Source organism: Gambusia affinis, linkage group LG09, assembly GCF_019740435.1.
Source record: "Gambusia affinis linkage group LG09, SWU_Gaff_1.0, whole genome shotgun sequence".
NCBI classification, from domain to species: domain Eukaryota; kingdom Metazoa; phylum Chordata; class Actinopteri; order Cyprinodontiformes; family Poeciliidae; genus Gambusia; species Gambusia affinis.
The window spans coordinates 22,743,876-22,769,042 of record NC_057876.1 but is presented as its reverse complement, the minus strand read 5'-3'; the positions used below and the strand labels follow the sequence as shown (position 1 = coordinate 22,769,042).

The window sequence follows — 25,167 nt, the reverse complement described above, 5'->3', positions numbered from 1 at the left end:
TCAATGTTCAGTCAGAAAAGATAAATCTGAAAACTTAAGAGAAACATCCAATTCAAGGTTTAGTTTCTAAAAGTTAAAACAATTATAGATTCCTTCTTAGTCAGTTTTAGTATTTCAAAGTTGTACCTTTGCCATAAATTTTCTTTATTTATTTTTAAACATGAAGAACTCCAAGTCAAGCAGAAGATGATCATGATTGCATTTTTATTTCAGCAATAAATTACACAGGATACATCTTACAAAAATAATCTTGCTTCAGTTAAATTATGCATTCACATTAAATTACCCAAATGTATCTTGCTATCAAAAATCAAAAACACAGATAAAAAAGATCTCTGATTCTAACAAGCTTTTTAGTTCTCAGTAAATAAAATAAAACAAAATAAATGGTTTATTTAAAAATTAAAATCAAGCACAGTTTACAGAATTGTCTTTAGTGGAAACATACAGAAATATAGAACGAATGAGCAGCATTTTCTTTAAAATATTTAACAACGCTGATAGACGTAACAATATATAAAAATGTTTCTCTGTCTTGTTTTGAAATCCTTCAAAGTGCACTGCAGATTTTATACCTCTACTATTGCCAACCTAACCTAAAAAATCTTCAGTTTCCATGAAATAAATTAATTAAACCTAGTTCATTTCAGTGTATACTTCTCATATGTGACAATACTTTAAGGTGAAATGTTCATAATAGTAAAAAAAATCCAGAGTAACTCTTAAGAAATATGCTTTTTGTGATTTCTCCCTGCTCATTATAAAAAGTTATTTGTACCCAAATTTGTGATGATTGATGAATCTTGTCTTCCTGATTCAGAAGCTCACTACTGCCACCTAGCGGTGTGAGTGTTTTGGAGATTACATGGAGGAGTCAGTGACTTGGTGGAGGAGGTGTTGTCAGAGTGAACTGAGCCAGATTTGACAAGATTGGCCTTTTTGTTACGAACGTCCATTGTTACAGAGCGGCTCCAGTCTGAATGCAGGAACAACAGAGGATAATTATTCACACTGAAAACACATGATTGTTGTGAGAATCAAATGCAGAACAGAAGAAAATACCTGAGGTTTCATTAACCCTGAAACGTCCACAGCACAAATAAGCTTTCCACTGTTTCCTCACATTTTCCTTCATCAAACAGTGGAACACAAAAACAAAAAATCCTGGACAAAAACAACAAAATACCTTATTATTACACATACCGATAAAAATAATTGTGCAGTAAAATCCAACAAACTTATATTTACCTTGAAAAGAGTTGCAAATTGCAAATAGGTAGATCAGGACGCCTCGTCCTGCTTCGAATGAAAAGAAGCCCAACGACCAAGTGAGGCCCAGCAGGACAGTGAGGCCGGCGACTGCTCTGAAGTCCTGCAGCGCGCTGCGGCTCTTGGCTAGCGGTTTGTTGGCCCTCATTAGTTTGATCTGGATCAGAACCATGATGAACACGCCAATGTTGCCCAAGAAGATGATGAGAATAAATCCCACCACTGTGATGTAGTAGAAAATGTTGTTCTGAATCCAACAGCTGTGGGAGTGGTGATGGAGAGAGAAAAAGTAATTTGGAGTTTTCTGTAAATAAAGAAATAGATACCATGCAATGTTTGTGTTAGCTCCTGTCTGCTGGACTTACAATTGTTCAGTGGACTCAAGCGCCACTCCTGCTTGTTCAGGTACAGAGCTTCCATAAGCATCTTTATCTATGGCGAGCACAAGGCTGACTATCACCAAAGGAACACCTGTAGAAGCAGAAAAGATTCAAATTATGAATCTCTTGCAAGCAGTCTTAAAATGAGACAAAAAAAAAAGAAATAAGAATATTTTAAAGGCTGGTTATGTGTTTTTCATTTATGTTACCTTCAGTTTTCTAACACAAATTAGAAGATATTTGACTTTGCAATTTGACGCCTTGAAATTGGCCTCTGTTTCTTTAATGGTGCACTCACGCAGCACGCGTGTCATGCGTCAAAAATGCATCCGAAGCTTCAATTTAGACTCAAGTGCACTTTGACATTTTGCTCTAGTTGCACATCAAACGTGTCAAAATCGCTCTTCCAGCGGATCTGCGAGGATCCACTGGATAGAGAATACTAGTCCTCTCTATTCCTGTCTCTGTACTGATAACCACTCTGTAGTGGTCTTAGATTATAGTACGAGAGCAAACAGCAACATTTAGTTTATCCTCCACAGTTTTTGTTTCAGAGATCAAAATGCGAAACTACGAGCAACAAAAGTTCAGATTTTCTAACTCCAAGCATTGGACACGTCGGAGGCCCTTAACGTGAGTCAAACGCACAAGATGCTTCAAATCGCACAGCGTTTGACTTGCGAAATGCAGCACGATGCACCCTCAACGTGCCTCCATATAGACTTTAAATGTAAACCAGACTTGCCTGACGCTCAAAACGCGTTTGGTGTGAACGCACCATAAGAATCATCTACTCTTTTAGACAATCCTGCTTCAGCCTATCATAACAACACTGCTACATTTCAAACTATTCTTTAGGAGTGTTGCACCGAGAAGTAGTCCATATGATGAGCTCAGCAGACACGCTGCTGTCGCTAGTCTAGAGGGATGCTCTGTGAGGCGGAAGCTTGATTTAGGTTTTAGGCACCCCTGAATCGCTGCCACTGGAGTATAAAAGATTTCTCAAACATGCATGAAAGAATCAAAGCAACACTCCTGGTATGTTTCTGATGAGGGAATAACATTGTAATACAATGTAAATCTAAAATAGTCCCTTTTACGTAATATTCCCTCCTTTAAAATTAGTTTTTACTCTTCTCACACAAACATACAGACTTGAATTGCAGGATTTCTTACTACTATTTCAATTTCTGATTGATTTGGGTACTTTAAGAAATAGAACTGAAACATAACTAAATTTGAGACATGAATACTAGTCCAGGAATAAACCCAAATACCAGATCAAATCTCTCACTCAAAGTTTATCTGTTAGAAAACTGAAAGAGAGTAAACTAGAACTTCCTGACATGGCCGTTCAGCAAATTCCACTCTGCAAAATGTTATTGAAAGTTTAAATTAAGTTTTTTCTTACCCCATCCAACAGTGCAGAATTTCAGTAAATAGGCGGGCACATAGGTGTTGAAAACCTTCACCAGTGCGAAGTACATGTGAAAGGCCTCCAAGCCCATCCAGGTGCAGGAAGCCAAGAGGAAATAGTGGAGGAAAGCAGCTGTCGTGATGCACAATGCGTAGTTGGAGAAGGATGAGAGCCACGAGTCGATAAGAAAGAGCATGGTCAAACCCAGCAGTGCAGCGGACAAGTTGATAAGTATTTTAGATGGATAGTCCTGACGCAACTTCCTGCAAGAGAAAAAAAAACGTTTTCTCTAAAATTCAGATATGGGTACATTTGTTAGCCAATGTGAACAATATGCAAAAACAATATGTTTCCAGGGGGAATAAATAGGATGTGACACAAAATTAATTTCTTTTAGTTACTAACAAACAGGAAAGGTAAACATCACAAAAGCTCAACCAGTTGTGTTTTATGGTACCCATTTTTCTAGAACAATCATTAAAAGCTGTGCAAGTTAACCGTTATTTAGGAGGACTGAAAGAAAAGTACAAAAATGTCAAGTCTGCTAAGCTGTGGTAGAATTTTAAAGGTGGAATATTATGCTTCCTTTAATAGGTTTGAAAATACAAACATATTCATTACATTTTTTGCACAATCTTTCTTAGAAAATGTGATTTTAGTCTGATAAGTTCTGTCTAATTGTAGCTCCTTTCAGATTGAGCTTTTTTAAAGCATCTTGTCACTTTAAATCCAAATAAACTGCTGCTGGCCTCATGCAAGAGTAAAAGTTGATGTCACAAAATGTGTTGGTAGTAGCTTACTCAAAAATAAGGTAGGTGAGCAAAGTGATTCCTAGAAAGATGGAGGAAACACCACAACCCAGGTAAGAGATCACTGTGAGAATCCGGACATCTTTGGGGTCCAGTGGGTCTCGGCTCACATCCTGAAAGAAACAAATTGATTTCACTCACCACACATTAAATCATTCTTTAACAAAATCATTTTTATTTCTAAACATAGTGATAGGAATCATTGCCAAACACTTTAATTTGATTTCTTCAGCCCATATTATATTACAAATATTAAACATTCTTAAAATTATTTATTTATTTCCATTGATTTCTTTAGATTTTGTCATATTACACAAGAAAGCTGAGTTTGAAGTGTTGTCTTAATGTGCGCACATTGATCTGACTCCTTTCTTATTAAACGTTGACTTAATGCTTGAGGATAATGTCCTGATCACAATAAATGTTTTTGAGCAGAATTCATTGTGATGTTTAATAAAATTCATTATCAGATCAGAAATTTTGTTCATGCAATTTGAAACAGGAATTTAAATTATCCCAAAGTAAAATAAGTAGTTATTTTAACTTGATATTGTGAGTAAGATAAGTGAGAAATGTGTGCTCTTTAACTAGATGAGTAGATTTTTCTCTGGCATATTGTGAAATAATTATTTGGTTTAAACTGCAGCATTAAGTTAAAACTCACAATTCAAGATTAATTATCTTAAAAAATAATGTTTAGACTTTTATTTCTTGTTGACTTAAATTGCATTTTCAAGGCAGCAGGTGGACTTTCCTTTTCAAATGTTTTACAGTGTTGGGCCTTCACATTGCTTAAAGGAATAGCGATCTTTGTCTTAGTATATTCAAACTTTTAAACATAAAGAAGTAAAATAGAGATGAATATCAGATGTATTCTATATTGTTTTCATAGTTTGGGTGTAGTAGGTTGTTTCTGTTGGGTTTATTTATAAATGCTCACTAATGTCTCACCAGCAGGACACCGAAATGTGTGAGGTGATCACACAGACAGCTGGTCTGATGAGGGGAAATGTTCCGGGTTTCACAGCCGCTGCTGCTCCAACCACCAAGGCCACCTGAAAGTACGCACACACACACACACACACACACACACACACGCACACCCGCACACACACACACACACATACACCAGCATGAACACACACAAACATCCTCGTTATCAAACCTTCTTATCAACTCAGTAAAAAACCTTTATGAATCCCAGTTGTTCCCTAACAAGGCTCGATTACAGTAAATCCAACTGTACACACAGAAGATAATTAGCAAAGATCAACTCACTGTACTTTTGGAAATCCCAGAATACACACTTTGACTGTGAACAGAGGGAAATGCTGGTCATGTGAGAGCAAACACAGAGAAAATCTTTGATATAGCTGACAAAGGATAAAGTGATGTTTATACCCGTCTGTTTTCTTCATGCTTGAAGGTCACCACCACTCGTTCCTTCAGGCTGATAACTTGGCTGTTATTAACGCAGGCAGAAACTACAAAGGAGTTTAACGTCCAATTCCCATCAGTTTCATTGATCAAGTAAGGGTCCTGTTAATAAAAACACAACACTGGTTACTATAGTAATCAGTAGAAAATATCCTGCAGCAATATATTTTTTTGCAATACGTCAATTTAATATAGTAAGATAAAAATTTTACTTAAATCTAAATGGTTTTTATGTTTCATACAAAATTTCTCCTTTTTCTTCTTAATGATAGTGAGACTATTCTCATGTTTGTGTGGCTAGCGCAGACTGAAATAAGAAGACATTTCCGTCTCTGTCCAAAAATAGCAAAAGCCGCGTCACTTGTTTATTAGATCTGTAAGCCAGAGATGTAAAATAAAAAGGTTGCTCAGCAACTTCAGAAAGTCAATATACTTCACTAAAAAAAGCACCTTAGACTTTAAGAAAAAAGACCTGCGAAAGAGCTTAAATTTCTACAAAATGTTTTCACTTTAATGTGACTTTAGTAAATTTGGGTGTGACATGAGATTTGTTGTTTTCTGTTTCATAGTCCTTTTATTTCTTTAAAAAAATAATACACCTCAGGAAAAAATTAAGAGATCACTTAAAATGATCAGTTTCTCTGCTTTTACTTTTTATAGGTAATGATTGAGTAAAATGAACATTGTTCTTTTATTCTATGAACTGCGGACAACATGTCTCTGAAATTCCAAGCAAAAATTTTGTATTTATTTGCAGAAAATGACAAATGGTCAAAATAAGGAAAAAATGCAGGATTTTCAGACCTCAAATAATGCAAAGGAAACAAATTTATTTAGAAACAACAATACTAATGTTTTAACTCAGGAAGAGTTCAGAAATCAATATTAGGTGGAAGAACCACAAGGACTTCAATGGGGTTCAATGCAGTGGGCTCTTCATTTTCCCCAGAGTTGTATAAATGGTTTTCTGATTCATAACTTCTTTATAATAAGAGAATCAAAATAGATAATAAATTACCTGAAAAAGGTCGGGTGTTCCATAAAAATGAAATTGCACTCGTGTCGTGTTTCTGACTCCAGGTGGGAAAAAGTTGTTGATCTCAGCGGGCAAGGCAATAGTCGCAGTTGTTTCTGCAAGTGGTTTGCTGACAAAGCTCTGGTTAACAAATATCTAGAAAATGAAAGTAAAAAAGACCATTAAAACCATTTTAGCTGAAACTTTCTTATCTCCACTGACAGCTTAGAAAACCTGTTTTGTTGTGCACCGGAGCTTGTATAAAGAGTGTAAAATGTTGAACTACTGAGTCAGGAAAGAGCAGGTAACTTTTTTGTTGTTGTGCCTTTTGTCATCTTTGACCTAACGGGTTTCGTCTTCTCTTCGTTTACTTCAGATCTGCCTTGCTGCCACAGCTGAGATGTGTTGCAGCTTGTCAGCCACTCCATAAAGAGCGTCATCTAAAAATGTCACGTCTCTTCTTCCCCTGGGCTTGAACTGCAGTAAGCTTGCCTGTAGCTGTCATAAATTTATACGGTTTGGTGTGATTCCTTAAAAGAATATGTACATTTAAAAAGCAGAAGAGTATTGCTTCATGTTGGAAGCAGATATCAGTTATCTGGCATTGTGGTTAAAGTCTCCTTCACTTCTGTTCTGTGGTTAGAAAAGGAGCTTTTGTTTATTTGTAGGTAGAGATATCCTCTACCTTTTTCTTGTACTGTATTTTTTTGCAAACTGCAACTATTCGGAAATTATTAGTTTTTACTGCTGTCACACCTGCCAGATTATGTTGTTGTTGTTAAGGGGGCTGTAACAATGCTTCATTTATTTTTATTTTAATACATTTAATGATTATCTGACCTTCTATGGATGAAGGTTAAATGTGTGCACAAATGCTCACAAAAATATTAGCTGCATTAATCTAAAATTAGGTTGATCTTCCTTCCTGTTTGAGTCACGTCAAGCATTCATCATGCTGATGTGAGTTCATTTTCATTGGTGCAGACAGAATGTCTGCGTGACACATCATGAGATCAAACAGGGTTATTTTTTGCATTTCTATGAGGAGATAAAATTCTTGGCTTGCAGGCACATACAGCTCTGGAAAAAATTAAGAGACCACTTAAAATGATCAGTTTCTCAGATTTTTCTTTATATAGGTACATGTTTGAGTAAAATAAACATTGTTCTTTTATTCTATGAACTACTGAGATAATGTCTCCGAAATTCATAGCAAAGATTTTTTATTTATTTGCAGAAAATGAGGGTTCAGTGCAGTGGGCTCTTAATTTTTTCCATAGCTGTAGATTATTGAAGTGTATTGAGTGACAGTCTTATTACAATCATACCAGCTTACCTCAGGGTTCATTGTAGATGACAGAGACACACCAAAGGTGAGGCCACTGAACTCATCTGGATCGACATTAATCATGGAAAGGGCAAACACAGGAGATTTGATATTTGTAGATTCCCCTTGAAATTCCATACTGTTCCCCATCTGGTCCATAAGATCAAGGACACTTTCCCAAAGAATGAAAGAGGAAAAAAATTAAAAAGTCACAGAAAAGTAATATGGAAAATTGAGCATTACACTTTCTCCTTACATGTCAGCGACTGGTGTGACGTCAGTTTCAGAAAGCAGGATGTTGGCCACGATGTTGACAATGTCAACGCCAACTTTAAGTTCGATGATGCTAACATGAACCACTTCACTTAGCTTCTCCATCACCAATACCAGCTCAGAGGAAGACAGCTTGGAGTTAATACTGAGCTGAACATCTACGAGGTCCTGAATTATGTCCACAACCTCTGCTGCATTATCTAAAAATCATTAGTATTTGTGTTATTTATGACCATGTTGTTTTACCTGTAGGAATAAACGAAAGTGTGTGTGGCTGATTCTCTTACCAGGTGTGACTGTAATGTTGCTGATGTCTGGTATTGTTGCAAACTTGTCACAGTTTGTCATATTAGGATCATCCCAGCTGGTCGTATCAGTTTCAATGTCTAGTTTACTAAAAAAAAAAAAAAAGAAAATTAGCTATTTGTTTTGCATTTTTACACGTTTTGACTGAAGGTTGTAAAGAACAATAGCATTAATAATAATAAAACTGTCCTCTGCTGATTATGAGCTCAATAGGCATCTACCCAACATTTATTGACAAACCATAAAAATCATCATTACACAGTAATATCGATAAATAGTGCATGACATTGAAGCCTTTAATTACAGTAATGATTCATGTTCTTTAAAATAATTTCCTGTTCAAGCTTCAGGATGGCAGAGATGGAGCTGTAATGGCTGAGGGAATAGTTTGGGTCATGCTGCTCTTTAATTAACAGATTGTTATGGTATTTGCTGTAGGGTCTCAGTTTAGAGATAACAAATGCAAAATATTATCAGCTTTTGTGCGCGAGTGCAAAATAAACATTTGTAATGACTGAAACCCTGATCACAGCTTAGATAATAATATATTGTATAAAATTAGAAAACACATGCGTTCCATTCTAGGATAAAGGCTTTTTGGAGAGCATGTCAACATCTTATTATCTTTCATTTGCATCAAAATACTGGTATAAATCAGATTAAACAATGATTTTTCCCTGCAAACCAAGACTGGCGCTTCTTACCAAAGTCTGTAGGCTAGATTTGATACTGGTTTCCTGCATCCCCTCTCTGCAGTGACTTGTGGAAATGTTTCTGGCCAAATGTATTGCCCATACAATAATGAGGTTTCTTCTTCTAAACAGCTTTTTGGCTCTAAAATAGAATAAATAAAAGGATTAGACTGAATGAGGCCAGCATGCCACTTTCAATTAGATTCTTTTAACATAAAAAAAAAACATTTTATAAAATTACAGTCTGAAACTACATTGTTTTATGTGTCTGTTACATAAAACAGAAATAAAATCCATTCAATTTTGCTTCTATAATGTCATAAAAATAAACCTGAAATGGTATGATACTATTGCAAAATACTGTTTATTTTAGAAACACAGCTTACCTATGTGTTTGATTGATATATTTGTTGTCTGAATTGCAAAAGAGATGTTTTTATATTCTGATGTCAAGGCAAAATGAATTGATTGCTCAACTTTATCCACATCGTTCTTGTGATACTCTTGAACATGGAAGATGCAGTTGTATCTACAGATAACATAAAGGATTAGCATGAAGGCCACATACATAAAACTAAACAATAAATCTAAAGGATAAGAATAAGCTAAGAACAGCAGATTGCCTTTTGTTCACATACGGATTCTGTTTGCTGAAGGGAGCCTGGAAAACAAGAAAGCAGGGATTTTACTTTATTTAGGTAAAACAGATTGATAAAATTTTCCATCTGAAGAAGTGATTTGTCTTGTTTCTTTTCTGGAATGCATACTTACCAGTAAGCCGGTGTACTCTCCCATGCTCCTGTAAAATATATGTCAGTTAAAGACAGAGCCAAATTAAAATATTAAAAACTAGAAAACTAATTGTGCACAAAGACTGAAGGAAAACCCACCTGTCATAACCGTCTTTTATGACAAGATTCACCACAGTCATACTGTTATTGGTCTCAAGGTTTTTTTGCAGCTTTAAGAAAAAAGGGGTAATGTAAATGTTTTTGCGAATATAATTTTTCTCAGTGATTATATTAATGTTCTTACCCATTCCTCAATGAAGTCTGTAGGCTTTGACAGGATTCCTCTTATGAGTAAGTTCAAATTAACTCGAAAAAACTGATCTGGCATGACTGCAAAAGGAGAAAAATGTAAGAAGTTACATCATACACTCTATGCTTACATTTTAAATATTTTTAAATGCATCACAGTTTTAAGTTGACTGCATTTCTTCAGTAAGAAAAGAAATCACACATGGGAAAATTGCTGTTTATTCTATATGTATTACACCATATCGGTCAGGAGAAGTGGGACGAAAATCCAGAAAACTAGGCTATGAGAAGCTTTTGGAAAAATTCCTATCATGTGCAGTTGCAAAAGTAAATCTACCAAATCATTACCTAGCACTAAGAACATGGAAACTTTAGATTTGGAAAAAATAAGAAAAGATGTTCTGCGTTCGGCAAATTCAAATTCTAAAATACTTTATTGATCCCAAAGGAAAATTAAATGTTGTTTTAATTCATATTAAAAATGTCAAAATCTAAAATTCTTTAGAGTTATTGCAGATGGTGATGGTTAGAACAACCTCCTGTAGAGTTTTGTACTGCAGCTAATTTGAAGAAGCCTTTGATTAAAGACAAATGAAAGACTAAAGATCCCAACCACATTGAAATGTTTAATGTCAACCAGAAAAAAATCTGAGATCTATTTCTACACTCTATTTTTTCAACTGTAAATTATTTTTTATGGAGAACTAACCAACTGTTACAGTGCGATCTACAGGTTCTGTCGTTGAAAACTTAGCAGGCTTAGGCGATGTGGTCTCCGTTAAACCTTTTTCTGTAAACAAAATTAAGCACAATTATTAAAAGTTAACAAATGGCAGTTCTATTAAAGTTTAGGAAACAAAATTCACCACCTCACCTGAGGTGGTTAAAGAAGGCGTACTAGTTGGTGGTGGTCCTGTGACATGAGGGGAAATCACTAAAAGATAGAAAATGATTCATCAAAATAAATAGCCACTGAAAAAGAAGTGATCTAAATCCTCTTGTAGCACATTATGTAAGAATATTTTACAAAACTGAAAATAAATTGATTGGAGATTAAGCTGCATAAATTTGATCATTTCTGCAGCTTTTTAATGTCTGGAAATTCACCCAGAAGACAACCCAACAAAGGAACATGAAAACAGAAGTCTAATGTATTGACCCCTTTAGAACAACGTCACTTAATCTTTCAAGGTGCCATGATGGACGTTGGAAGCGAGGGACGGGGGTATTGAACAGAGCGAATGAAATTGTTTTCCGAAGTTGTTTTAGGCAGTTTATTCATGGCTTCTACTTGTTCGAGTCGAACTAATTTGTCTGTAAAGGTAACACACCTGGATTGGGATCATACGGTGGTATTAGCAAAGGTTGGAAATAGCTAGCTCATACCGCCTCTTCCTTTCTGATGTGTTGTTCTAATTACCGACTTTTCCTGAATTCACACAACATGATTTATATCACTGTCATAAACAGCGTTTCCCCTTAAACTGGAGTAGCCTTAAAGACCTACAAGAGAGGAGATGCTAAGCAGGTTTTTCCATACAGGTTAGGATATGACAGTGTGGCATTGACTTCTTCACTATGATTAAACGCATTATGCGATATTTAATATATTTTTAATCATACTTACTTATAAGATATATAATATATAAACTTTAATCTTCTTACCTTGTAAAAAGAGTTCGCTACAAATCAGTGGTTACACCGAGGGCTGACAGTCATGATTAACCGTTGCTACACATCGCCGCCATCTTTCCTCATTAAAAGGTATGCAATAAAATGACAAGTTTGGTTTCTATACTTTTATGTTTATGCAGCCGATGGCGCAGCACTCAATGACTATCTTTAAAGTGAAATCAACTAAATAAACGCGATTTTAGGCTAGCAGATGTCTGTTTTTGGACTTGCTTTAAAGGAGAGTTTGTTTTGTCGGCGGACCGGGCAAATTTTTGAAGAGGGTGACGTCACGTGAAAAGGGTCAATATCCAGAGTTGACATTTCAGCCACATTAAAACATTACATCATACTGATAAAACACCGGAACTGGAAAAAAAGTGAAGTGAAGTTACTGTATATGCTTAAATCAACATCCCCTTTAGTATTAATAATCCTCCATGTGATTGCTGGGTGTGGTTAGTGATCTGTAGCGTATTGGAAGACATGGGCTCACCAGCAGGAAGTACGGTGATGCTGTCATGGACAGCTTCTATGATGAGGAAGTTGAAAGAGAAGTTCGTACTCAGTAAGGCAGAAATGTCCGTCTGAACTGTTTTTACGTTCGCAGCAGGATCCACGCTCACATACACCTCACAGCCGAAACTAAAGTGGGGAAATATGAGAGCATGTAAACAAATTATGCAAACTAGTTTGGATTATATATATATATTTTTTTATTATTATAATAATTTTTTTCTGCCAATCTCACCATTTCTTACAGACTCTGTTAGACGTTTTTGCCAAATCCTACAAAGCAGAAACAGTTGGAAATCTTTACTTAAAAAGGACATATGTTTGCAATTTGTTTAAGAAAAAGAAGATTATTTAGCTATTTATGTTTTCATTAGCATGTATTATTTAAAGGCGTACCTCGTCAAGGTGCACTTGGCATGTTGGGCTGTAGAGAACACAGATGGATCAAATTTAAGTCTGTTAGCTTTTTATTTGTTTGTTCCTTAGCACATTTTGTATGTATAATTTTAAAGAGGTTTTACTATTAAACATCTTTTTGGATTATTTATTTGGATTATGTAATCAGCTAAATCTATAGCATAGATTTAAATGCCCACTACAAAATTAAATCATCATTAAACCTCCTGCAATTGTCAGGTAAACCAAATTGTAAAGAGCTATAAAACTACATTCTGTGTACTTTTACTACAGTAGTTATTGCATTACTGCAGTTTGAAAAGAGAAAATGTGTTACCTTTGAGATGAAATGTAAATGTCTTGGACAAAAATGTTGTTGGGGAAAACATTCACAAGCTGAAAAACAGAAAATGATAAGATATTCAACAAATATTACTGTTTTAGTTCTGACCCGTCACACTGTTACATATCTGCCTTGCTTTTCATTGGAGTTTGAATATATTTGGCTTAAATTAACACATTGCAGATTTCTTAAATGTTTCAAATATTAAAATAGTTTTATTATTAGACAAAGGTAACCAGAGTAAGAACAAGATAAGGCTTTTGAATTTTATTAATTTGTTAAGGCAAAAGTTATCCAATACCTATGTGAAAACTAGTCAATCTCTTACAAATCATGACTTTTTATTAACTGCAATTTTTGAAAGTCTTTGTTTTGCTTGACTTAATCACTCTCAAACATGCAAAATCCAAAAATCATCTAATTAATACCCATCTAATGACATGGAGCATGCTAAAGGATTTAAAAAAAGTAACACAAAAATCATGCCCTAACTTAAGGAAACAAATTTTCAAATTTAGCAATATGAAAAGGTTTTAAAAAATAAGTCACTCTTACTAGTGAACAACAGTAAGAGTCATTATTAACAAATTGAGAAAACATGAATCATTGGTGTATCTTCCCAGGAGTGACTGGTCTGCCAAAATTACTCAAAGAGCACATAAATAACTAATCCAGGAGATTACAGAAGAAACTAGATTCTAGATTAAACATTATGTAAAGAACTGCAGGCCTAAATTGACTCAAAGGAGAGACATTGATTCCCATATCAACATGCATGACAAGATAGAAAACAGTGTGACAGCAAATGTTTGTACCCAGTTTCTTGTTATTCCTTCCAGAGCCAGTGAGCAGTTTTCAGGACTTTTGAGGTTGGTTACGGTCACCCACATTTTGATTTTGTAATTAGACCAGCCTTAAAAATAGACAGAAAAGGACCATATTAGATCCATTAAAAGGGTCATGTACCTCAAAATTAGAGAAGTCAGAATATTTCTTCTTTGACTCCAAAATCAGCTAAATAAAGTGATACCAGTGTTTCACTGAAAAGTAGCTTGTATAATGAGCTCAGCAGATGTGCAGTGCCACTAGGTGTTTGCTAATTGCTGCTGGCTAGTCTGAAGGAGCTGAATGGTTGCCATGGAGCTTAAAGGATTTCTCAAACATGCATCCAAGAATTAAGACAAGACTCCAGGTATGTTTTTGATGGGGGAATAACATTATAACATGAAGTAAAGCTCAAAAATGTTTGATTTTACATAATACTGCCCCCTTATAGTCCTAGTTGATTAGAGTTTAGCTTCTTGCGAAAAAATTAGAAGCAGTGTTTCAGACAGACTTATATCAACAGTTATGTCAGTAAAAATAAAATCCCATATTTACCACAAGTTAGATTGTTGTCGGGGACAGGAGGACAGTCATTCTTCCACTGCCGCAGATCCCAGCTCACCACATCTCCATCTGCACAACCCAGGCTGCTCACCTCCTCAGTGCTCCACTCCTTCCCCCACATCCTGAACAAACCTATCTCACCAAGCAAGCTGTTACCGCTCTCCGGCTTCAGTTCACCATTAGGGAGAACACTATGAGAAACCCCCAGAGTGAGAGTGCCATTTTGTGCCAGCTGTTGTGCACCATCTGAATAAAAAAGTAGATTTTCTACAGTAGGTCCATTTACGTACAGCTTCAGCCTTTCGTTTTTACCAGACCATGTGAGACAGATGGAATGCCACTTCTTTAATGAGAGTTCCTGATGTACTTCGTATTGTTTTCCAAAAAGCCAAATTTTTAAATGTGAATTACTGCCTTCAAGTCCCAGCTCTTTCCGTTTTGTAGATCTATAAAGAAAGCCTGTCCATTGTGCTGAACTAGTGCGTTTTAAACGAATGCAGATGCTCAGATCCGTCAGAGCTGGTATGCTCACTTCCGGGTGTAGCTGCCACAAACATGGAGGCCCTTTAAACTCCAACTTCTTTCCCCACAAACTGGTGCTGGCAGAGTTGGCTGCTGAAAGGAAGCACAGAAAAGACTAATAAAGACTCAGAAAAACAGTTTGTGAGCTCAGAATACATCTGTCGCTGTAGAAAATTAACAAAAACATTGTATAAGGACTTACACATCTGTAAATACAACAAACATTAATAAAACATGTGATTTTTCAAAATGCATTTCTATTGGCATGAAAATAGTGCCAAATGTTGGTACCAATTCAGGAAAACAACACATAAAAACAAATGACAACAAATAAACCTGTACATTATGTGTGGTAAAGTAGAATAAGTATTTCATACTTTATAAAAACAAGCTGTAAAAACTCATAAGATGCAAAAAAATTCTAAAAGCAGTCATTTTAAAAAATATTTTTTACTATCAGGATATCACACAAGATGTAGATCATGCTGGATAAAAGCAATGAGCTCCTCAAAACCTCTGCAATGTACCAAGTGAGCACTTCTGTCACTATGACAATCATTTCACCATAAATCAACAAGCATTAGATGTGCCACACAAGACTTTCTTGACCAATTCAATCTGCCACATTTAGGAAAGACATTATTTAGCATAAAATTATTAGCATCAAATTCATATTTGTTAAATTAAAGATGTTATTTGAAAACAGCATTTGATCTATAAACATCACACAAACAGCCCCAGATTGAAATGACTTGAAAATTTGCCTTATTCTCTTTTTTTTTTATTATTTATTTATTCTCCTTGGCCTTAATTTAGTTTTCAACAAGGTTGATTACTCTATGCTGATTCAGGATCTTGGAAATAATATGTCTAATTTGCACTGTCTCAATCGTCTTTCCTGTCATCCTACTGGTAGGACCTTTTCTGTTTCTTTTCATAACTTTGAATTTGATCGTTATTCTTGCTCATGATGTTCCACAAGGAACCAATTTTTTTCTCAATTCATTCATTTTTTTCCATTTCCTTGATTTTGTGTGGACTTAATTTTTTATATTTTCTTGATTTGTTGTTTTTAAGTGTTTTTTATTGTTATATTTCTGTTTGAAGCACCTTTAGTCTGAACCTGTCAAATGAAATATGCTTCATAAATAAAATTTACTTGAACTGATCAATAAGGAATACATCAATCCCAAACAATATAATACAGTTAGGTTGTTCTTCTTAATATGAGATACCTTCAAGTTGTCATTTCCAAAACAAAGCCTGGTCTGCAGTGTAATAAATACATTTGAGGACACATGAAAAATACTTTTTCTAAGCACTCACTTCACATCTTAATTTATAAAATATACATATATATATATATATATATATATATATATATATATATATATATATATATATATATATATATATATATATATATATATATATATATATATATATATATATATATATATATATATATATATATATATATATATATATATATATATATATATATATATATATATATATATATATATATATATATATATATATATATATATATATATATATATATATATATATATATATATATATATATATACTTGTGACTTCATACTTCAAAGGCGCTACTTTGGGCAATTTATTTACTCTTACCTGAATTTAGAGGACACAGTGAGATCAAAATAGACAAACAGATGATCAGAAAAGTTAAGCTTTTCATTGACGTCATGACAGCAACAATTGAAACAAAACTTCAGGACTTTTTCAGCACTCAGGTGTTCATCTGCTGTAAAAGAAAAAAGAAAATCTCTCATGTTTTATTCATTTGCATCTCATCAAGAAAGAATAGCATGCTAAAATTTAGCATAACTAAATTGAGTGAAACAAAATGAGACTTACCATGATGTTCTCCCTGCAGTTTTATGTTATTAAGTGTTTTGTCAGAAAGTAAGCTTGATACTTCACTTATCAAGAATCTGTGTGGACCATGACAGCTGGCAAACGTTCCTTTATTACTCTTTGAGCACATCTCCACACCCACTCCCTTTGGTTTCTGGAGTTACTCATTAATCACAGGCAATAAAATTAACCAACAAACATGCTGTTGCTTAACAAAAAACTTTATGAAACAATCAAAAGAAATTCATAGTTTTGATGTTGCGTAGCACCTTTGAATAAAAGTCAAAGCTGAAAAGTTACAATTTGGAAGACAACAATATATCTCTGCATCTCGTTGCACAATAAACCTATAAATGTTTCAGCTGCTTCTGCAAATGCATAACTTAAAGCAACAGAAAACATGGTTTGTCATTTCATGTGTGTCATTAGTGATGGCCACATCATGCAGATGTTACTATGTGCTCCTGTGCATGTGTTTGTGTGTAGGTTTTATCAAGTCATAATAAAAAATTATATTCTCATGCTTTGAGTTTTATCTTCAAGTGATAACTGTCCAAACAAATCTAATTGGCTTTTCCGTGACATGTCCAATGGCTTTCAGCTGTAAAGAACTGAAGGCAGGCCAAGACCATCACAACACTGAAAAAATGTAACAATCAGTATTAACAGAATTTTTACACTCGTGTTTTCTGACCAAAAATGTACATTTTTAAGCAAAAGGTAACTGAGTAATTTTTCCTTCTCCTTTTTCTTTTTTCTTGCTCGATACTCCCATCAAGTGGCCAAACCTTATATTGCAATCCTTTGTATTGAAAGAGTTTATGAACTTTTCTGTCATCCACACCATGAGCCTAGACTTTACCAAGGTGTTGCTTGCACCAGAATCAAAGATTTGGCCCCAGACATGCAGACACTCTGAGACAAACAAAGTCTCTTTGTTGCACTAAGAACCGCTAACAAGGACCTCATTCATCTATTTTTATCCCCTTCCCTTTTCGTCTCAGTGGTACGGAGTAAAATGAGAGAGGGTTCCCCAGAGAGAATCTGAGATGACCGGTTTGTGACGTGAAGTGCCCCATCTGGGGGACTTGTATTCATTGGTCTAAGGTTACCCTGCTTGGGAACTCCTCCTGCGTCACAGGTGAGCGATGGGATTTTCCAAAGATCTTTCCCACTGTTTGAATTCCTCCCCTAAGAAACTTTGAGATCAGGACGAACACAGAAGGTGTAGAGATATTGAGCAGACATCAAAAATTTGGTAAGTGTTTGAAGGTTTTAAGCCGTTCAACTTTCTATCTCAGAATGTGTTGTTTCTGTTTTAGTTTAACATGTGACGTCATTTTTAAGGTTGTGTTTTCTCAAGTTGGAACATACACAATAAAGAACGGGCATGTTTACTTTTCTGATTGGAGCTTCTTTCATTTTGATGGTATGTCTGTCTCTTTATTACTTTCCTTTTTTACTGTCACTTAAATATGGCAGCACAGTGCATAATTTTACTAAATATTGTGTTAGTGTTTTGTGAATTTTCTGCAGAACATCTTGAACAGGAAAACACACCTAAAACATGAAACACAGCTGTCTCTTTGGATCAGGGTTGAGAAACACTGAGATAGAGAACACATTCAGCATAATTTAATGAAATGAACTTTTCATTACCTGGCAAAACTTCTATATATGGGGGGAGTTGGATTAAGGTGTTTTAAAGCAGGCCATAACACATTAAAGCAGGACACTGACCCTAGAAAACATACATTGATGAAACAGACTTGAAAATGTATAATTTCCATCCAACTTTGAAAAGAAGAGTGGCCAAAAGCTTCCTAGTTTTTGTTGTACAAAGTGGTTAGGGACGTATGTATTCCAAGGAAGGAAGTGAATAATAACCAGCATGCAACACTTAAAAAACCCATTTAGAAAAAGATTAAAAAAACATTTTTTATTATCCTTCTACATGGGAAAGATGCATTTCTTTGTGTTTGTGGCTGTAGTTGACAACATGCAAGAAACTTCAGGAAGCAAATCTTTTGCAAATCTCTATAAATGTCTTTAGTGGTGGTGAAACGATAGAAAGGATTGTTTGGCTTGTAGTCTTACATACTTGTTTCTAAACTCCTATAATTAATCGCCCTCCTTTGTGTGCATAGGTGCAATCTGAGTCTAGATGTGATCAGACAGAGTACTTACATCATAATGGCACCTGTGTTGCATGCCCTGTTTGTAAACCCGGAGAACAGCTGTCAGGGGTAATGCAAAGCTATTTCACAGCATCATTTCCTCCTTTAAAACCCGCTGACACTAAATCTACACCATATATCACTTCCAGGATTGTGGCTTTGGTTATGGAGGGGATGGGGTGTGTATTCCTTGTGAAGCGGGAACCTTCAGCACAGATACGGGTGTGGATCCCTGCAGGAGATGCACCCAGTGCAACCTGCTGAACCGCCTGGAGTTGACTGCCTGTTCACCCACCAGTGACACTGTGTGTGGGCACTGCCTCCCAGGGTTAGTCCCATTCACAGTGCCAGAGAAAACACCCGTCTCATTTTGTGACTAGTTTCAGCTGATATATGCTGTATGTGTTATTGTGTGCAGATATTTTGAGCTGAAGAGCCTGACAGGGGAGGTGGAGCTGCTGTGTATTCCTTGTGACAGTCATGACACAGTCCACAAAGAGTGTTTGCACTTTACTTCTCGAGGCTCAAAAACACGTAAGACCCAAAGATACACCAGTGACACAGCACACGAAACTTTATGCAAAAGTTTTTTGTATCTGTTGGTGATTTTGTGAAGCTGATATTTTGTTTGACAGAGAATGCCATCATGTTACCAGTCAAAAAGCCAGAAGAATCAACACCAAATGGTAATTCAATATTTACACATATCAAGAGATTACTTACTTATACTTATCTAGCAACCCAGAAGTCCAGAGGATACTTACTTACTTATACTTATTTAGCAACCCATTAAAACTTGGAACCCAGAAAAAATTACCTTACCAATTACATTTTAGATTCCTATTCTTCCAAACCAGAAAAGGAATTAGACCAGAGGATGTTTACTTATACTTATCTACCAGCCCGAATATGAGTATCTAGTTCATTTACTTTGGATCAACATTATTAGCTTTTTCTTCTTTTGCTCTTTCCTTTGGTTTATTTTGTTTGTATTTCCTTTTCATTCCTTTTAATTCCTGTAAAGCACTTTGTTTTGCCTGGTTGCTGAAAATGTGCTATATAAATAAAATTACCTTTACCTTCACCTTTATAAAATTCCAGAGAGAAATTTACATACAAGTTTAATGGCCATGGCTTTATTAAATGTAAGGCTTTAATAATCATACAACAAACATAAATGAATTAAATGACTGAAAACAAGATTTTGGTGCACAAGTTGGAATTTTTGTGAACTTTCTTTAAACCTGTTGGGATTTCAACAGGCTAGCTGCTGAAGTGAGATGTAGTTGAATAATTTTAAGGTACCCAACCAACATTTCCATTTGGGTCTATAAATAGTCAGAAAAATTAACCGTCTTCAGAGATTGTTTTCTGCTCCCATTTTAACAGCATCTATATATTTTTGATGCAGGACAACTCGGGGTAAAAGTTGACTTGTTATATGATTTGAACCTTTTTGAGACCCAGAAAGTATGCTGCCAATATGAGTTGCAAATGGACTGGACAAAAAGCCTAGTGTGATTCCAAGTCCAGTAAATACTCATTTTGCCTGACAAAAACCCACATGGGGTCTGAAATCACATGTTGACTGAGTACGGTAGTCCTCCATTTTCATTATTTCATTGTTTTTAAAGTTCAACAATGTTGTTAATTGTATAACCTTATTGTTCAGTACAAAAAGAACAGTTCAAATCTATCCATAAATCTCCAAAATACCAGGATACTCATATCCCTGATGAATTCATGTAAATTGTCACCTGAACTGTTAACATGTTTTTACATTTTTTGCATGTTTTCTTGTACTTCTTTCAGGAATAAAAGAGGAAAGTCTTTCTGTGGTCTTTATCGGCGCTGCAATAGCATCCTTGTTTTTTCTTATTTCTCTGTTACTTTGGATTCTCCTCCTGACTGCAAAAAGATTCAGTAAGTTAGATTATTAGCATTTTATCCATATTTACTGTTTTATTGGACAAAAGTGAGATTCTGAACATGTTTCTTTGTTCAGAGCAGATTCCTGAGCGTCGTCTAAAGCCTGAAGGTTTACTGGCTGCAGCAGACCTTCAGTACGAATGTCCCTCCGGTCATGCAGAGAGAGCAACACAACAAGACCGTCCTTCAGAGCCTGTTTCACCCGAAGACACACCAAGGTATGTTTTCTGTGAAATCTGGAACAAAGAACAGCTTTATAAGCATTTATTTAATCTATGTCCTATTTTTTTTTAAATGTTAAACTACCCAGAGGCCCAAACTCACTGAGCCATGAGAGTGAGCTGCATCCCACTTCTATCGTGATTAATGTCACCACCAACATCAAGCCCTGCAGTCAGAAACAAGATAACATCATGCAGGAAGGACAAAAAGGCTTCACCACAGAGGAGGTACTTTGTTTTCTTTTCCTAATTTTCTGGGAATCTCACAGCAGCAACACTGAGACCTTAGCTGAGCGCTCTGTGTCTTAAGATTGGAGCATTTGTTCAAACTTCAGTTTTAAAGTTCATTTTAAAGAACTTTTCTTCATGTATTGAAGTGCATAGTAGGGCTGCAAATAACAATTATTTTAGTAATTGATTATTCTGTCAACTTTTATTTAACCACTTAAGCTTATTTTATACAATATTAGAAATACATTAAAAATGCAAATGAACAAATAAGTTATTTCATTTTTTAAATAAGAAATGCCTAAAATGCAACAACAAAGCAGTTCTTTAGTGAATGCGTCATTATTTGTAGCAAAATATGCTACACATATTCAAGTTTTAGGTAGAACATATTTACAGATAAAAGATTTTTTAAGCCCATGTTTTTATTTTATCTATATCTATATTTTTATTTGAGCCTAAATGAAAAGTCTGTGTATTTTTTGTTCACTTTTGGTTTAATTACTGCTCTAACTGTAATGGTCTGTCAGCAAAAGGGCATTTTTGAGTCTGTTTATTCCACTTAACTATTACTGATTAGTAGATTAGATGACAATTATTTAAAAAATTGTGAACTAAACATATTTCTATAAAAGTTGTATACTGTGGCATAAAGGGTAATTTATAGTGCTCCTGGTTTTTAATTAAATCTGGTGGAAATTTTCCATATTGTCACCTTCCTAAAATAATTGCCAAAAGTGATTGGTTTTAGGAAGGTGATCATATTTTATATGTGAATCTATATAATTTGTTCTCAGTGCTTTTATGAGCAATAAGTCAAATAAGTATATAATATATATAAAGTCAATGAATTTATTCTAAATCATAGCATATCTGTTGAATTAGTGTATATATATTTATTAGTTAATAAATGAATGAGTAATCCTGTTTCATCTACTACATCAATATTAGGTGGAGCAAAAGCTGCAGACAATATGGGAGATTGCTCAAGGTACGTCCTTCACCTTACACTATAAAAAGATCTAAATATTCTCCAGTTGGGTGTTTAAATTCTGCAAGTTCTCGCTGTTGTTCTGAATCTGTTCAGGTCAGAGTATCGAGATGCTGAGCTACGACACCATCCAGGATTTGTCCCTGCTGCTCGACTCTCCCAACCACATCTACGTTTTAAGGAAGTTGGGGTTGTCTTTGGGTGTGCCGCCTCACCTCACTGCTCATTTCCACAGCTTCCAGGACCTTTTCCAGTACCTCCGCACCTCCACCTACACGCAGCTTCCCCAACTGGCCCAGGCCGCTGCGCTCCTGCCTAATTTTGAAGTTGTTTCGAGGATACACAAAGCCCTGGTGAACAAGTGATTACTTACACCCTGAGGATGTGTTCCCATGACTTGAACTGTTGTGTGTTACTCATAACCTGGCTTACATGATGACACAGTCACCAGATCACGCTGAATTTACTTACTGCAAGATGAAAAAAGACATTGTTTCTTTTGTGGAAAATAGATTTGGAGTGAAATGTGACACCACTGTAAGCTGATTATTCATAGCAGAGCTGACTTCACTAATTTATTTTATGTAACCTGTGCTAAGCAGAAAATAATGCATATGTTATGATGATAAACTAATAATTTCAGATAAAATAAATCAGATTTCGTACTTTGTGTGTTTTCTAAATCAATTTATGCCATAGTCAAGTTAGTCCAGCTGCAGTTATACACAAAGTTGCTTCGTGTGTGCAATGTGAAATGGGTGAGCAGCCCTCTGGCAAAAGCATGTGAGACAAAGCCGGACAGAGGATACAGTGTTCATGGTAAAAGATAGGAACTTGAGCTCTGAGAACATTTTCTTATCGACTTACTGGGAGATGTTTGTGAATTGATCATCTCTGGGTCTAAGAGATTCTCCAACACATCAAATCTGGTAAGGCTTTAATCTTTCCCATTCTTTTCTTTAAAATATATCAAAAGTACTTTATGGGGAATTCAAGAGAAAGTATATTACTTTTATTCTTTCTGTCTGAAATTAGCAAAAATATATGTGTATTATAAATCATACAATAACCACATTTTTGCCACAATAATAATTTGTGGCAATAAAGGAGACTATTAGTTTTATTTATTACAATTTGGAAAAAAAAACCTTTTTGAAGCCTGTAACTCTGTGAACGCGAGAGGGCGCTTCCTTCTTAATTAGAAATAGCCTCCCTTGATTCTCTTCTTTCCTTCCTTTGTGCGGGATCGTTTATTAAACAGATGCAGTACAGCAGGCTTATTAAAAGCTCACAGTTAATGAAAAAACAGTGAAAATAGCACGTTTTAAATAACAATAATTATTGTAATAATAATAATCAGATCAGATTTATTTATTTATTATATGCAGATTAACACAAAGTCAATGGAAAGAAATGCTAAGGAGAAGAACCGTAGACTCCCTATAAAATCCAAAAGTACTAGTAGTACTTAGTAGAAGTACATAATCATAAAAATTATAATTAAACAAATACTATAATATTACAAAATAGGAATATATAATAGTACCAAAAAGCATAATATACAATGTAGTAATATTTTTTATGAAAATTAGTTATCACTTTAATTCCCAAGACCTTCTTCATAATTCACATTGTATATAAATATATATATATATATATATATATATATATATATATATATATATATATATATATATATATATATATATATATATATATATATATATATATATATATATATATATATATATATATATATATATATATATATATATATATATATATATATGCTATATATATATATATATATATATATATATATATATATATATATATATATATATATATATATATATATATATATATATATATATATATTATATCCGTTTTGAAATAAACTTCGGTTTGTGGTCAGTGACTACTGTCCATGACATAAATTCACATGGAACCACATTAGGAAAGGTTTGGCCCATGTTTTATTTAAAGGTTTTTCCGTAAATTGGTCAGAGTGATGCCTCTCCTTCAACCATCTTTGATGTCCACGTCCCCGCGCTGTCCGAGTCCAACCGGCTGCGATGTGTTGCGCGCCCCTGGTGTAGAAAAAAAAAACAGACTAGGACAAGGAAAACTTCATAGAAATGGCGGAGAGTGCTACGACGCTCAAAGGCTTGAGAGCCCAGATGGGTAAGCGAAAATAAAACATTAGCTTGTTGTTGTTAGACCTGTTTGTGCCGTTCGTCGTGGTAATGAGTTTATGATGTTTCCAGACAGCCGCGGCCGTTTACCGGGCTGTTTGAGCGGCAAGCTGTCCTGGCTAGTAGACGTTAGCTCTCAGTTCGGTCACCTGCTTACAATGAACGCAGACAAATCTGCAACTTCTCTACCTAAAGCTAAACGTTGGTTTGACAAAATCGCCCTTCTGGTTGAAGTTATTAACTTTATAAAAACTAGACCAGCTAATGCCACTTTGTAAAAGTTCCTGTAATTAATGTTAGCCACCGATACAACTTAATGATTGTAGTTTGTAGCCGGAAGACAAATAACGACCGGCTTGCAGTATTAGCAGATTTTTTACTTTGTTTTATAAATTATTTAGTTGTTGAGTTATTTATTTTAGATAACAACGTGCCTCGGATTTACTGACACATAAGAATTACAGACCAAGCTAGCTAAATGCTTGTAAATACCAAACTAGCTTTATCTATTTCTTCCTTTATAAATTCTGTCAATAGTAAATAATTGATAATTTCAGCTCATTTTTAAAGTTTTGACAAGCTGAGTGGTTCAGTGCCATGTCCTATTGCTACAAACCAGTAGGCACATGGTAAATCAGCAGTTTTGCAGCTTCCTGCTTGAAAGTACTTTATGCTGCATGATTCCCCCTCCTTCATGCTCCTATGTTGCTGGTCAGTTATGTCTGTTTTGTTGG

At 35.0% G+C, this 25,167-nt stretch overlaps 2 protein-coding genes and 1 long non-coding RNA gene across 3 annotated transcripts in view; 1 reads left to right on the top strand and 2 right to left on the bottom strand.

Annotated features, from left to right (window-relative positions):
• Window positions 1-187: 187 nt before the first annotated feature.
• Window positions 188-13,469, bottom strand: adgrg4a (adhesion G protein-coupled receptor G4a). Its single transcript, XM_044127825.1, has 25 exons — window positions 13,447-13,469; window positions 12,549-12,576; window positions 12,388-12,425; window positions 12,133-12,281; window positions 10,840-10,899; window positions 10,675-10,755; window positions 9,961-10,046; window positions 9,816-9,886; window positions 9,697-9,724; window positions 9,564-9,586; window positions 9,312-9,454; window positions 8,938-9,067; window positions 8,215-8,321; window positions 7,911-8,127; window positions 7,664-7,826; window positions 6,331-6,483; window positions 5,277-5,414; window positions 5,154-5,187; window positions 4,827-4,930; window positions 3,867-3,988; window positions 3,061-3,329; window positions 1,635-1,740; window positions 1,249-1,529; window positions 1,063-1,164; window positions 188-976 (listed from the first exon to the last, which is right to left on the bottom strand). The coding sequence occupies exons 1-25, from the start codon at window positions 13,467-13,469 to the stop codon at window positions 828-830; spliced, it is 2,805 nt and encodes a 934-aa protein (XP_043983760.1). The 3' UTR covers window positions 188-827.
• Window positions 13,470-14,789: 1,320 nt separating this feature from the next.
• Window positions 14,790-16,773, bottom strand: LOC122837524. The gene is made up of 3 exons (XR_006371776.1): window positions 16,693-16,773; window positions 16,447-16,579; window positions 14,790-14,895 (listed from the first exon to the last, which is right to left on the bottom strand). It is a non-coding gene; the product is annotated as an uncharacterized LOC122837524 (long non-coding RNA).
• A 7,486-nt stretch (window positions 16,774-24,259) lies between these two features.
• map7d3 (MAP7 domain containing 3) overlaps window positions 24,260-25,167 on the top strand; it is a 34,475-nt gene continuing 33,567 nt past the window's right edge. The window contains 2 exon segments of the mRNA XM_044127921.1: window positions 24,260-24,354; window positions 24,356-24,422. Of these exon segments, the coding sequence (XP_043983856.1) occupies window positions 24,274-24,354; window positions 24,356-24,422 (148 nt within the window). The 5' untranslated portion in view covers window positions 24,260-24,273.

Bases quoted from the DNA above. Each gene is read 5' to 3' on its own strand.
- adgrg4a (XM_044127825.1), bottom strand. From the start codon at position 13,469: ATGACTCTTACTGTTGTTCACTA. The intron at 12,282-12,387 runs GTGAGATTGGCA...TCCCCACTTTAG, and splicing joins AACAGAGTCTGTAAGAAATG to TTTCGGCTGTGAGGTGTATG. The intron at 10,047-10,674 runs GTTAGTTCTCCA...CTCCTTTTGCAG, and splicing joins AGATCGCACTGTAACAGTTG to TCATGCCAGATCAGTTTTTT.